This window comes from Parus major, chromosome Z (assembly GCF_001522545.3).
Source record: "Parus major isolate Abel chromosome Z, Parus_major1.1, whole genome shotgun sequence".
Taxonomy (NCBI): Eukaryota; Metazoa; Chordata; class Aves; order Passeriformes; family Paridae; genus Parus; species Parus major.
This window is the reverse complement of record NC_031799.1, coordinates 23049186-23062550: the sequence shown is the minus strand read 5'-3', so window position 1 is coordinate 23062550 and position 13365 is coordinate 23049186. Positions and strand designations below refer to the sequence as shown.

Here is a 13365-nt window from a genome sequence, read left to right as displayed (position 1 = left end):
AGTTTTCGTAATTTCTGTATGAAAGCTGGTTTTGCTGGGAAGAGCTGTCTGGTTTTGCCTGTGTGCTTGCTGCAGAGCCCTGGAGGGATGTTGACACAGGCTGCAAACCTGGCTGGGACGCAGGGGAGCCCACCCAGGCCTGGCCAGCAGGAAGCACCCATCACAGGCACTGCAGAAAGCTGCATGTCACAGAGCAGCAGAAGGTAGGCAGGAAGCCCTGCAGGTCTGAAATGCCCCAGGACTGCTCTAGGAGGAGGCAGGGATGCTCCTCATTGCTCACTTTGGTGTAACTGGAAATAAACACAGTGCATGAGTGCCCCATATGCACAGGGATGGGCTGTCTTCCCCAGAGGTTTTCAGCTATTTCACCAGATAGATAAGGAGGAAAGACATCTGCCAGAGAGGGGAATTCAACCGTCTTGAAAATTTGTGGCTGCAATTTGGACCCTTGTCATGCCCACGTACTGTGTCACTGAGAGAGGAATTCAGTTACCATGGGTTACCCTATCAGTACGGGGACCAAGTGCCTCCCCTCCCAACAGCTCTATAAAAAGAGTCGCTCCAAGACACCCCAGCGGCTTCTGCATACCGGCACAGACCCAGAGAAACTTGGCCACAGGGGGACGGCCGCCAGAGGAGGTGTCAGCATGCCGTCTGCTTTCCAGTTTCAATGCCACCTCGTTCTCATCTTCCTGGCAGCTTCCAAGGGAGAAACCAGATACCTAGAGGTGAGCAATAGGACTGATGATTAAACATCTTGCTGTGCTTTTAGCTGCTATCTTCTAACTTGTACTCAAAGCTTTCAAGTATTGTGCTTTATTCTCTCTTCCTTTCCTATTCCCGCTTCTCCTGCATTAAACTTACACCTGGGTAACATTAATGCAACAGTCCCGTGTATTCTGTACTAGCCCTCTGTTTATTTATGCTCAGCAGTTTTGCTGAGGATTTAAGAGACTCTCAGCGCACTTAGCTGCTGGGCTCACCTCTTAGATGCCAGGTTTATTTCCCCTCTGCTGCAGGTTGGCAGCTTTCTGCATGAGCTCTTCCACAGCTGCTGTTTCTGCAGGAGGGGTGTAATGTGCTGTGCCTGTTCTTGAGAGGTGCAGGGAGAGGGCTGCATTTCACTTTGCCCCAGACTCTTTTTGCCCTCCATCTTTCACCAGGTGAGGGATGCAGGTGAAGATGACCCCTTCCTACTACTCAGTGAAGATCTGAAGCGAGAGCTGTCTGCAGGACAGATCTACCGGCGGTCACTCCGTGAGTTTCTTTGGTCCCTCTGGCAGGTGGGAGGATCCTGGGGGTACCTCAGGGAGGTGAAAGGGCTAATTGGGAATGACAGAGCTGCAGGAGCTTTTTGCAAGACTAGAGAGAAGAAGGACAAAGCGTTAAATCCACAGAAACCTGTGTTTTGAGGCAAAGGGTTGGGGTTCATAGTTGATGGTCACACATAACTGGAGCAGGATGGGGATTCCCTACCCAAGTCCCTCGGCAAGGTCACATTGCCAAGGGGTGGGGCAGGTGTAATAGCTATAACGGGGGAGAAATCTGAAAGAATAGCGTGTTTGTGCACATATACACACAGAGTTTTCTGCTCAGCGATGCATTGACATACCTTCCCCCCTCACCCCCCCCCCCCCCCCCCCCGTCACGCGTTTGTGCTCACACCTGCGAGCTACTATTTATCTTCTGATGCTCAGCAGGCTCCTAATTACTTCAGCTGGCTCTCCCTGTCCTCACTGCCAGCCGGCTCCCAGTGCGGGGGGGTCTCTCCTATCCCACTCCTTTCCTGCACAGTGGGAGCTGGCACCGAGTCTCCCTCCAGAGCAGGCAGAGGCAGTAGTCCTTTGTCCCTGCTTCTCCAGGGTGCATTGACATGCTGAGTATAGAGGGGCAGTTCACCTTCACCACAGACCAACCACAGCTGCACTGCGCAACCTTCTTCATCGGGGAGCCTGAGGAGCTCATCACGATACACTACGACTACGTAAACATCGACTGCCAAGGCGGGGACTTCCTGAAGGTAAGAAGCTGCAAGGCGCTGGTCTCCTGTGACTTGTGAGGTGTTTGCTGTGTGTGCAAGGGACAGGTGCACATCCGTGTGTTGTGTATGTTTCTGTGTACAAAACAGGCTTTCACAAAGCAAGCACTTCTGGGATGGCTCTTTCTCCTCCCTGAGAAACTCTGAGTATGTGTTCCCCCCCCGCCCCATCTCTACTCCTCTAAAGGAAAGTCAGATGTAGGATGAGGATCCCTCTCCAGACTACTGTACCATCCCCTCTGAACTTTTCCAGAAGCCACCTCTATGGAGTGTCCATACCCAGGGGGGTGGCTGAAAATTTGGTCAGTGGGATTTACTCATTTCACTGTGAACCTCATGAGCCCTGTAGATAATGACACAGATCTCTAGACTGCTTTTATTGCTCTCAGACTTCTGCTCACAGGTCACTTAGCATCAGGTTAATAGTGAGTGGATCACTGAAGGCTTTCTTTAAAATTTTCCTGTAAGAAACTTTCAGGACATTGTCTCTGAACAGAAGGAGACTCGTGACTCACAGCTGTTCATATTCCAGTGTTGAAAAACTTTACCAGCACATTTCTCTGGCAGGCAGGAGCATTCATCAAGATCTGAACCTCAGTCAAGGGGAGAAGGGGAGGCTCGGTGATCCCTGGCTCCCCTCACCTTGCACTTTGCCCTTTGTGCTGAACTGGCAAGGCACAGAACAGACCACATCCAATCTAGTAGCAAGCTGAGGTCCAGGAACAGGGAGAAGGAGGAAAGCTGCCCTTTAGCCCTTTCCTTTTCTCCAACTCCCTTTACCCCAGAGAATTCTGTCCTTCCTTTCCATATCTTGGCTGAGATCTCTCCCCAAGTGGCTACAGGGAGGCTGATTTCACTCTCTTGTGGGTCTAAGGCTTTTGTACATGGACTTATGGTCATTCATGGAGGCTAGAAAAATGCCAAGATATGTTTTATTAACTTTCCTTTCTTTGGTAATGGTGTCCCAAACTTCTCTGTTATATTGCTGTATATATACAGGCAGCTTTTCCCTCATGTAATTTGAGCACCTGCATCACATTGCTTCAGAAACTTACAGTTCTGGCAAATCCAGACAGATCCTGATGTTTTTTTCATCATGAAGCTCCACATACATCAGAATTATTGACTGAAGGGATGGCTGGTCCTTGAATTTTGGGAGTACTGGCTGAAGTGTTTAAGGAATTACCATGTGAGAGCAGCTAGGAGGGAATTGAAACAGCAAGGCAGGCAGTTGCATATCTATGCTAGAGCTAATAGGTATTTGTACTTCTGACACATTTCTCTCAAGACTGTGAGGGAAAATTGTTGCTTTTTTGTTATGAGGGAAAGATTAGTAGAAGCTGATGCTTAAGGTCCAGACAAGTAATGCAGGATTTCTTTTGCTTGCTAGTGGTTAAAGAAGGTGAAAGAACTGAACAAGTGAAAGCAGTACTTCTGCCAATAATTTAAATTTTTTCTGTATTCCAGTTTCTCTGGAAGCCCACTGAGATCATAAATCACAAGCTGTAAAGCATGGATGGTAGAAAATTACAGGCCAGATCAATCGACATAATGCCCAGAGCTTGAAAAGGTTACTTATCTATCTTGTGGCTCCCAAATCAAGCTGGTCAAAAACTTCTCATAGTAACAATGAAATTGCAGAAAAAAGAATGTGATGATGCTGAAGCAAAAAGAGATACTTCTTTTTGAAAAAATAAAATAAATAAAGACAACAAAAGTTGTCACCTGATGGAGATAAAAACATTAGAAGTTTTATGTATCCCTTTCCTAAACATCAGTTAAAGCAATAATAATGAGTTGATTGTTAGGAAATCAATAAATACAAAGAATTTTTGTTTTCAGTTTGCAGTTTTGAACAGGTTATAGGTGTCAAAAGAAAAGAGTGTCTGTTATACTTCTTGTTTCTGTTCTCTGCTAACAGAGCAATAAGCAAAAACTTGTTTTGTATTGTTTAACCTCTGTAGGTGTTTGATGGATGGATACTCAAGGGAGAGAAATTTCCCAGTTCCTTGGACCATCCACTCACCACTTCTCAAAGATATGTAGACTTCTGTGAAAGTGGGAATATTCAGAGGAGCATCAGATCATCACAAAACGTGGCAATGATCTTCTTCAGGATTCAGCAACCAGGCAATGGATTTACTGTCACAGTCAAGAAAAACAGCAATCTCTTCCGTAAGTCTGAATTTCCTACTACCAAAGGGGCTTGAATTTGGAAGCAGAAAGATTGTGTTGTTTTGCACTGAATTTTCTCACTGTGGTTATTTGCACTGACAAGGTAAGGGAGGTGGAGTCCTGCAGGCTTGATTCAGGCTCAGTGTGTGTCCTAAGAGAAAAAAGAGCTTAAGAGATCACACAGGCTTCAATATGCAAGACTGTAAGGCTCTTTCTTTCAGATGAGATCCTTCCCAATCTAATATTGGCATGTTCCAACACATTTAGCTACAACAAATAGTATTAATTTAGCAATTTCAATCTCAGCGTTTTCTAGATCTGGGTGAAAAATGAGAAAAAAATATTTGAAAAAGGTCAACAGTAAAATCAGTGTATTGAATGGTTATGTGGTAGTTATGAGAGATATATGACCACAGGGATCTATCTGCAAGTTCTTTCCCTAAGTCTCTGAGCTGCCAAGGCACAAAATATCATAGAATCATAGAACAGCTTGGGTTGAAAGAGACCATAAAGATATCTCATTTCAACCCCCCACCATGGCCAGGAATGCCACACACTAGACCAGGCTGTCCAGGGCCTCATCCAACCTGGTCTTGAACTCTTCCAGCAGTGGGGCACCACAACTTGACTGGAAAACCTGTTCCAGTACCTCTCTTGAATTTTTTTTTCCAGAGACGACAGGACATTTAGCAATTATTGTTCAGGCCAGTCTGATTTATCTGCCTAACTACTCAAAGTGACCAAAGAAAACAAAACAGAACAGAACAAACAAAACAAAAAACAAACAAGAAGACAAACAAAACCACCCAAACAAATAAGCAACCTCCCCAAAAAACAAAAAAAACCCACAAATCAAAGCCCCCAAAACCAAAAAAACAGTTGACAGCATGTCTGCTGTGTCTTTACTCTACATTATTCAGACTTGAGAGTGCAAGCTGGGTCCCCACTCTGGTGTGGCTTCATGCCCATGGATGTGATGATTATTGTATTCAAATGCTGGAGGTGGCCGGTGTCTTTCACCGTCCTGCTAAAGCAACTGCAGATCTATGTCAAGGATCCCTTGGTTTGCTCACATAGATGATAAGTTACTGCTTTACCTGAACTCATAAGCTTGAACTTAAAGATAAAACCATGCTGTCATTTCAGTGAGATATTTTGCCATGTAAGCAACTCCACTTCAGAGAAGCAGAATAGGATTTAGGGGGTTGCTGGCAATATCAGGCAGTAAGCTGTCAATTAAACACAATCCCTACCTTCACCCATGTTTAGCCTCCTTCAAACTGACAAACTGTATGAGCCCCTGATGCACAGCTTTCAGGTGTGAGCTCTTCTATTGACTGCTTCACCCTAGGGTTCTGCCAGACCTCATGCTACACAGTAAACAACGGGGAGGAAATTGTTAAGGAACAAAAGCTATGCAAGAACCTCACAAAATGCCACGCACATTCTTTTCAACATTTGGTTGTAACTTACAGTAATTAAACTATCTCTGCTTCTTTGGTACTGTAATTATGTAGTTTTTCTACATGCAGTGATGACTGGACAAGTAACTCTTGTACCTTTTCCTGTGTCCCAGCTTGCAATGTCATCTCTCAGACCCCCTCAGGAAGGTTTACCATGGTCATTCCTCACCAGCACAGAAACTGCAGCTTCTCCATAATCTACCCAGTGGTGATAAAAATATCTGATCTTATCCTGGGCCATTTAAATGGTCTCTTTTTAAAGGTGGGATCTTTATTTCCTAAGAAAATATTAGCATGTGCAATTTTTCTGGGCACAGAAGAGGGAAGGGGTGAAGCAGGGATAGGCTGTGACACTAAGGCATGGGTGCTCTGGTTTCTCCCAGAGTGGAGAGCTGGGGCTGTCTCTGTCACTATTGTCTCTGTAATGTTGCAATGGCAGCCAAATTATGCAAAGTGCCATTAATGCATGTTACGATTGCTTGCCATAACAAAGGGTAAGGTTTTCATTATAAAGGAAGGAGCACTCTCCCTGGGAGCTGTATGTCTGTATTTAAATGAATGAAAGCAATGAATGAAAGCAGCAAACACTCTGAAGAGAGAAAGGAGCCATTATGTAGCAAGGTATCACAGACAAAATACAAACGTGCTCACCACTGATTGCCTGCTCCATATGCTGAGCATCCTTTGCTCTGATCTGGATATTTGGTGACACAAGAGGAGCAGTTGGTGATATCTGTGCCTGGGAAGTGTAAGAGGGTACCAATTCCAAAATATTCAGAGAACAGAGCAAGGAAATTTGTTTTCTCCTGCCAGTGAGTCTGAGAGCCCAAGTTTTTTAAGGAGATTACCAGTCTATGAGCAAGCCAGGTTTTGAGAGATGGGCAAGAGCATTAGTTGACTTACTCAGTGGTGAGCAGAAAAGGACAACAGCAAAGAAAGGTAAAGAAACTAGGCACTTCGATAGCAGCATAGGGGTGACAGCCCAAAGGTGTTCAAGGTGTCCATGTAAGATATTTTTGGCAAACAGCATTAATTTCAGGATATTTGTGGCTTTAATATATAGTAAGACATTGTTTTCAGAAAAAAACAGTACTCTTCTTGTTATTTTCTACCTTAATTGAACTTTGCCACAATGATGCATTTTACCATTTTTTTAGGAATAAATATGGTATAGTGAGACTGAAGTTCCTGCCTGCCAGCTGAATGTAGGCATACATACAGCCCAGGCCTGCATTAATTTGATTCCATGTCAAAGTATCCAGAACCAGATTGCTTATCTACATTAAAATCTACAGCTGAATCAACATCTTTTCTCATGCCAGTAATTTTCAAAGTCCATTTAGGTCTTTCTTTGCAATCTCTTAAGAAAATTAACTAACTAATGTCAAATCAAGGTAGCACTGCTCAGGATGAGAAACTCAAGGGAGATGTCACACAGCTTTAAGCACAGGTGATGGTTACCAATTGTTAGCTTCAATAATGCTACATTTTGAAGATTAATGGTAAATAACTTTTAGCCTCTGCCTTTTTAAGAAACCGTCCGCAGGCTGTGCAGGAGTGGGAGATTTTGTAGAACTTCTTGGAGGAGCTGGCTTAGACCCATCCAAGATGTTTCCCCTAGCTGACCTCTGTCATTCCTTTCATGGATCTGGTAAGAACTTCTTCCAATTACCTCCACATAATAAAATAATTAACCAAAATATGACATGCAGAGACACACACACACACCTCTGGACTTCCTGCTAGACTGGTGAACTTCACATTTAGCAGAACATGAGAGCTAAAGCTATTAAAGCCTGTGGTTTGGCTGTGTGTTACAGCACACCCATGACCACTCATTTGCCCTTTTAATAAACATTATGACAAAGCTGAATTAGACATATTTTAAAAATTCTTGTCCTATGACAAAAATAAATGTTAGAATGTCAGCACATAAAAAGGTCTTGAAATTCGCAGCAAATGAAGGCAGGTTGTTAGATTCTCAGTTAAAGAGCTTTTCTGTCATTTACTCAGTGTTTCCAAGGCCTTTTCTCTTGCAGGTGTAAAACATACCCCAGAAACATCAGAGTTCCCATTCTCTACTTGGAACCTGCTGGGGCCTCTGAACCTCTTCTGCTATCATACTGGTCCAGTGTCTTATTTCTCCCCATAAAAATAAGAACTTTTTTTAGGGTAACTGCAGTTTCCCTAATATTCAACAGCAGACTGCAAAATGTGGCACTGGTAAGACAAACTAACCCCTGTGGCACACCTGTCGTATCTCACAAGTATCAACAGGGCACTGGAGAAGCAGCATTTCCACAGAGCTGCAGAGCAGGCACATGCCTGGCTCTTGTGGTCTGCTTTGCCTTTCATCACACCACATTCAAAGATTCACCAGAACTGTTCAAAGTGTTAACTGTTAAGTGCTGCTGTTGAATGATAATACTGAGCATTGGAATGAGATTAAAATGTGTTTTCCTGGAGGTGTGAAGGAAGTGAAAATCCATCTCAGCAGTTCCTGTTCTCCCAGTGTCATACCAGATTTCTCCTCAAGTGTGGAACTTCCCCCAAGTTTCCCAAACAGAAGGGATTTGCCAAGCTTCCACTCAAATGGCTTGCCTAAAGCAGCAGTTAGTGACACACTCAATTTCCCTCAGAGCAAGACCACGTGCTACCATTTGAGTTTGTCTTGATGGGACTCTCACATGCCTTTCTTCCTGTGAAGAGTGTCCTTACACACAAACCCACCCATCCCTCTAACGGGAAATATTTCAATGTTGTTAATTTTGGCTGTCTCCAGGATGTAGTGCCATTACCCATACCCATCACTCATGGTATCTAACAGTAGCACAGAGACATGGAGTAGCATATGCAAGAGGGAAGGATACTCAATGAAATTGTAATCATTGTAAAGCAAAACTAACAAACACAAAAGTTCATCAGTAATACCACTGCTGGAAGGTCATTATGATACATGAATTTGCTTTATTTCCAAAGTTGTTTGTATCAGTGCTTCATAATTCCCATCATTATATGTCTCTTTTCCCTCACTTTCTCTTATATAAATGCATCTTTATATCTACTTTATATCTCTTTTCCCTAAATAGCCCAAATGAAGATTGGCTGTGACAACACTGTGCTGCGAATGGTCTCCAGCGGCAAACACGTCAACCGTGTGACATTTGAGTATCATCAGCTGGATCTGCAGGAAACAGAAACAAGAAAGGAGAACAGCATTGAGGAATTCTGCTTTCCTAGTATCTGAGAAACCAGGACGCACATCTTCATGTAGCTAATGAAAATAAAGTTCTATAATAGTGTATTCTTTCCTTTAACTAGCTGGTGGTGTTGAGCCTTTCTATAAGCGTAATTCTTTTTTCATACAAATCAATCATTCCCATCAGCAAGCAGGAAAAAGCAACAAATGTATTAATCTTTGTTATTATCATATTCTTTCTGCAATGTTTAAGCTCATTTACCATATCAAAAATCAATAGCAAGAATGGAAGTATGTTTTCTGTATAAATATTCTTAGGAAAATAGACAAAAAATCCTAGTCTGGGGATATATGAAATCCACAATAAATATAAACTTCATGCAGCAGCTTTATCCTTTTATATCTAGTACAAACAAACAAATGATGGTGAACTACAATTCCAGTTTTGTAAGAGGAAGCCCAACATTAGTGTGCGTAAGAACTACTGTTTTACTTATGACTTTAAATGTACTATTTATTTCTAATGACATGTTTTTAATAAAAATTTATAGCATGAGACTTCCTTACACAAATCCAAACATAAATAAATACATTCAAAGAGTTGGCAAAGAGTTCTTATGTTGTACGTTTTCTGAAGAGGTCTTTTAACATACTGATTATACTTCCTAAGTCTTGTTCAGTTTTCTGGAAATTAAAATCTTGAATACATGTTGATGAAAAACTGTGAACTATTATGAGCAAAAATTTGGTTTCTTTAGGATGGTTACCCCTCCACACAAAGTTTCATTATTACACTTACTAGTACCTTCCCTCTTCCAAATTTTTTGGTTGTGTCCTGCTGACCAGGACCTGTGTCCTGTGCAGGCCAGGATAGAAAAATATAGATTTACTTTTTCTAGGCCTTTGGTGTCCCAGAAAAGGACTGTCAGCCTTCGAGAACACTGGGAAGCACAAGCAGAGCATAGGACCAGAACTGTGTCCTAGCTTTGAGAGCAAGGTCTGACTGGTATGTTCTCTGGGACTCCTACCTGGTAGTAACAAGAGCAAACTGTTCCTGCTCCAGGGCTCAATTAAGGGTGAAACCTAATTAATCCAGCTGCATTCCTGAAATCTTTCACTCCAAATTATGGCTTTTAATCTCACAGTCATTCATTCAAAATCAAGTGTCTTGATTATTCAGCAGCTCTGCAGTTAATCTCCCTGACTAAAGTGGGTGAAAACCACAGGATGCCTCAGACTCTCCCTCTTTTGGTTTTGGAAGCCCTGTTTTTGTGACTGACTCATGAACAGATGGATGGCTTTGGCAAACTCAGGTACCCGCCCTGTAGGGCTGATTTTATGGAAAAAGTGGGGATTGTGGGAATGTTTCACTTAATTCCAAGGAAAACAGACAAAAGTGCTGCTGGCTATTCCACAACATGAAGCAACCCTGACTGAGGTCTCTGAGTGGGGGGTTGTTGGCCACTACATCCCTGCTCCCGCCTCATGCAAACCACTGTGTGCTTTCTGAGCCACACTGAAGCACTGGCAGCGTTGGTGTTGCCACCCAGCATCAGAAACATCACATCCTATAATCCCAAAATCATAGAATGGCCTGAGTTGGAAGGGACCTTAAAAAGTCATCTAGTTCTGACTCCCTTGCTGTGGGCAGGAACACCTTTCCCCAGACCAGGTTACCCAGAGCTCCATCCAGCCTGGCCTTGAACACTTCCAGGGATGGGGAATCCACTTCCTTGGGCAACCTGTTCCAGTGTCTCACCACCCTCACAGTAAAGAATTCATTTGCAATATCTAATCTAAACCTACTCTCTTTCACTTTGAATCCATGCCCCTATTCCTGTCACTACATGCTCTTTTGTAAAAAGTGTCTCTTCATCTTTCTTGTATGTTCCCTTCAGGTACTGGAAGGCCATAATTAGGTGATCTATAAACCGTCTCTTTTTCCAGGCTGAAAAACCCCAATTCTGTCAGCCCATCTTTATATAAAAGGGTGGTGCTCCATCCCTCTGACCATCTTGGTGTCCTCCTCTGGACTCCCTCCAGCAGGTCCTGCCTGTGCAGGGTCCCCAGAGCTGAGGCAGCCCTGCAGGTGGGGTCTCAGCAGAGCAGAGCAGAGGGGCAGAATCCCCTCCCTGGCCCTGCTGCCCACGCTGCTCTGGATGCAGCCCAGGACACCTTTGGCTTTCTGGGCTGGGAGTTCCTGTGGCTGGGTCATGTCCAGCCTCTCACCCAGCAGCAGCCCCAAACCTCTCTGGGCAGGGCTGCTGTGATCTGTCCATCCCCCAGCCTGGACTCAGACCAGGGCTGCTCTGACACAGGTGCAGCACCTTGCACTTGGTCTTGTCAGACCTCATGAGATTCCCATGGGTCCCTACTTAGAGCTTGTCCAGGTCCCTCTGGATGGCATCAAGTGCATTCAGCTTGGTGTCATTGCAGATTTTGCTGAGGGTGCACTTGATCTGTCCCTGTCTGACATTAATGAAGATATTAAATCATAATGGTCCCAGTACAGGCCCGTGAAGGACCACTTGTCACTGATGTACACTGGGGCTCTGAGCCATTGACTCTACACTCTGGATGTGATTGTCAAGCCAATCCTCATCCACCAAACAATCCATCCATAAAATCCTTTTCTCCAATTTAGAGAGAAGGATGCTGTAGGGGACTGTGTCAAAGACTTTACAGAAGACCAGATAAATAACACCTGTAACCTTTCCCTTGTCCACTGTCACTCCATCATAGAAGGCAGCTGATTTGGTCAATCAGGGAGGAAAAAAAATCAGGACTCAATGAAATTTTTTTTTTTCTGAGAAAACTTGAAGTGACACAGCATCTCTGTCCCCAGACATCTTGCTCAGTTCAACCTTTCTGGGTGCCTATCACTGTCAGCATGGTCTTCACTGCAAGTAGCCTCACCAGCCTTTTCTGAGCACCCTTCAGTGAACCAGGGCAGTTTCTGGGTTGCATCATTTGGGAATAACCTCTTATGTCAAATTGTTCCCATTCATGTTCCTCCTTTCAAACTGGGGAAAGGCAGCGGTCTTTAAAACACTACACCTTGGTCACTAGGAAACAAAGGAGTTGAAACTTCAGCAATATATTTCCGATCCAATAGCTGAGGACTAAGTCACTGGTGAAGGTAAACTCAGTCTTTTGCTTCATGCAGTTTCATAGTGCGATTTTCCACCTTTCAGCTTCCTGTGGTACTTTTTTCCCAATGCTAACATGGCTTAAATAACTCCAAAACACCAAGGCCTTGTAGAAAAGGTTTGTAATGCTTAGAGATTTGAGATTTCACCTTCCATGATGTGCAGAAGTGCACTTTATTAGTAAGAAAACTTGACTGTTATAAAGGAAAATGAAAAACATCACTGCATATGATGGGCAGCACCACCTATTGATGCTTTCTCATGTGAAGTACTCAAGCGTATAGTGTTTTTTTCAGAACTGGCTGTCTTTTAATCAATATAAATTTAGGCAGCACCATCAATGGTATCACTCCTCTCTGATGGCTGTCTTAGACAAACCTGGATCCCAGACACCCAGGCATTCTCTGGTCTGTGCTTTAACACCTACCTCAAAATCAAGTTACTTCAATCTGTGTATGTGTATTTATCAAGGCCCTCATCATTTCAGAAGCTGCAGAGCTTCAGCCACAAGAAGTCAGCTCTTAGATGTCAAAGGACATGAATCCTCAAGATATAAGGAAATAAGTATCCTCATAAGTAAAAAAAACCAAAAAAACATAAAAGAACTGCAAGAAGAAAAAAAAAATAAGGCAAGTGGAAATTTTGCAAATGGGTGAAAAAGAAATAAGTGAATAATTTGAATTATCTGTTGAAAGAAACAAGGGAAAGCACTTATCAATTAGCAAGGTTGTAGCCTGGAGGATGACAAGAAATGGGAAGTCTCCTAAGAATAAAGAAAGAAATCAAGGCCCTAACAATAAAATGTAATAAAAGTCTTTGAAGAGGAAGTGTTTTGAAATGTTTGCTTTGATAATAAATTATATGTCCAGTATTTAGACACCCTGTCATCCATCACTGCAGGCAAAATCATCAAATCTCACAATTAATGATAAAACCCAAAAAACCTTGGGGAAAGGTGTGAGTGACAGCATTAGTGGAGACTCTTATGTCTGAGAATACACCAGTTTTGTCTTTTTTACTTGGCATCACCACTGACTTTTTTTTATGGAGGTGCTATAAATGGGGTCATGGTACCACAATAGCACATGGCACAAGAGTACTGTGCTAGACTTAGAAAGAAAACCACTAGCTTTGAACTGATAAATTAGTCAACACTCACTGACTGAAAAACTCTTCAGTGCCACAAAAATTACTTAAGATCCTACTGTAAAGATTTGTTGTCTGCAGAGAAAGGAAGTAATCCTTAATTCTTACTGCAGAAAAACCTCTTCAAAGACAGAGGGATACAGGACATGAATCAACATTAAATCCAGGGTGGCTATTCAGAAAAAAATAATGTAG

At 43.1% G+C, this 13365-nt stretch overlaps 1 protein-coding gene across 1 annotated transcript; it reads left to right on the top strand.

Annotated features, from left to right (window-relative positions):
• The first annotated feature begins 574 nt into the window (after nt 1-574).
• Nucleotides 575-9486, top strand: CRHBP (corticotropin releasing hormone binding protein). The gene is made up of 7 exons (XM_015652086.3): nt 575-728; nt 1164-1257; nt 1863-2020; nt 4003-4213; nt 5790-5938; nt 7210-7327; nt 8766-9486. The coding sequence occupies exons 1-7, from the start codon at nt 648-650 to the stop codon at nt 8921-8923; spliced, it is 969 nt and encodes a 322-aa protein (XP_015507572.1). The 5' UTR covers nt 575-647; the 3' UTR covers nt 8924-9486.
• Nucleotides 9487-13365: the final 3879 nt, after the last annotated feature.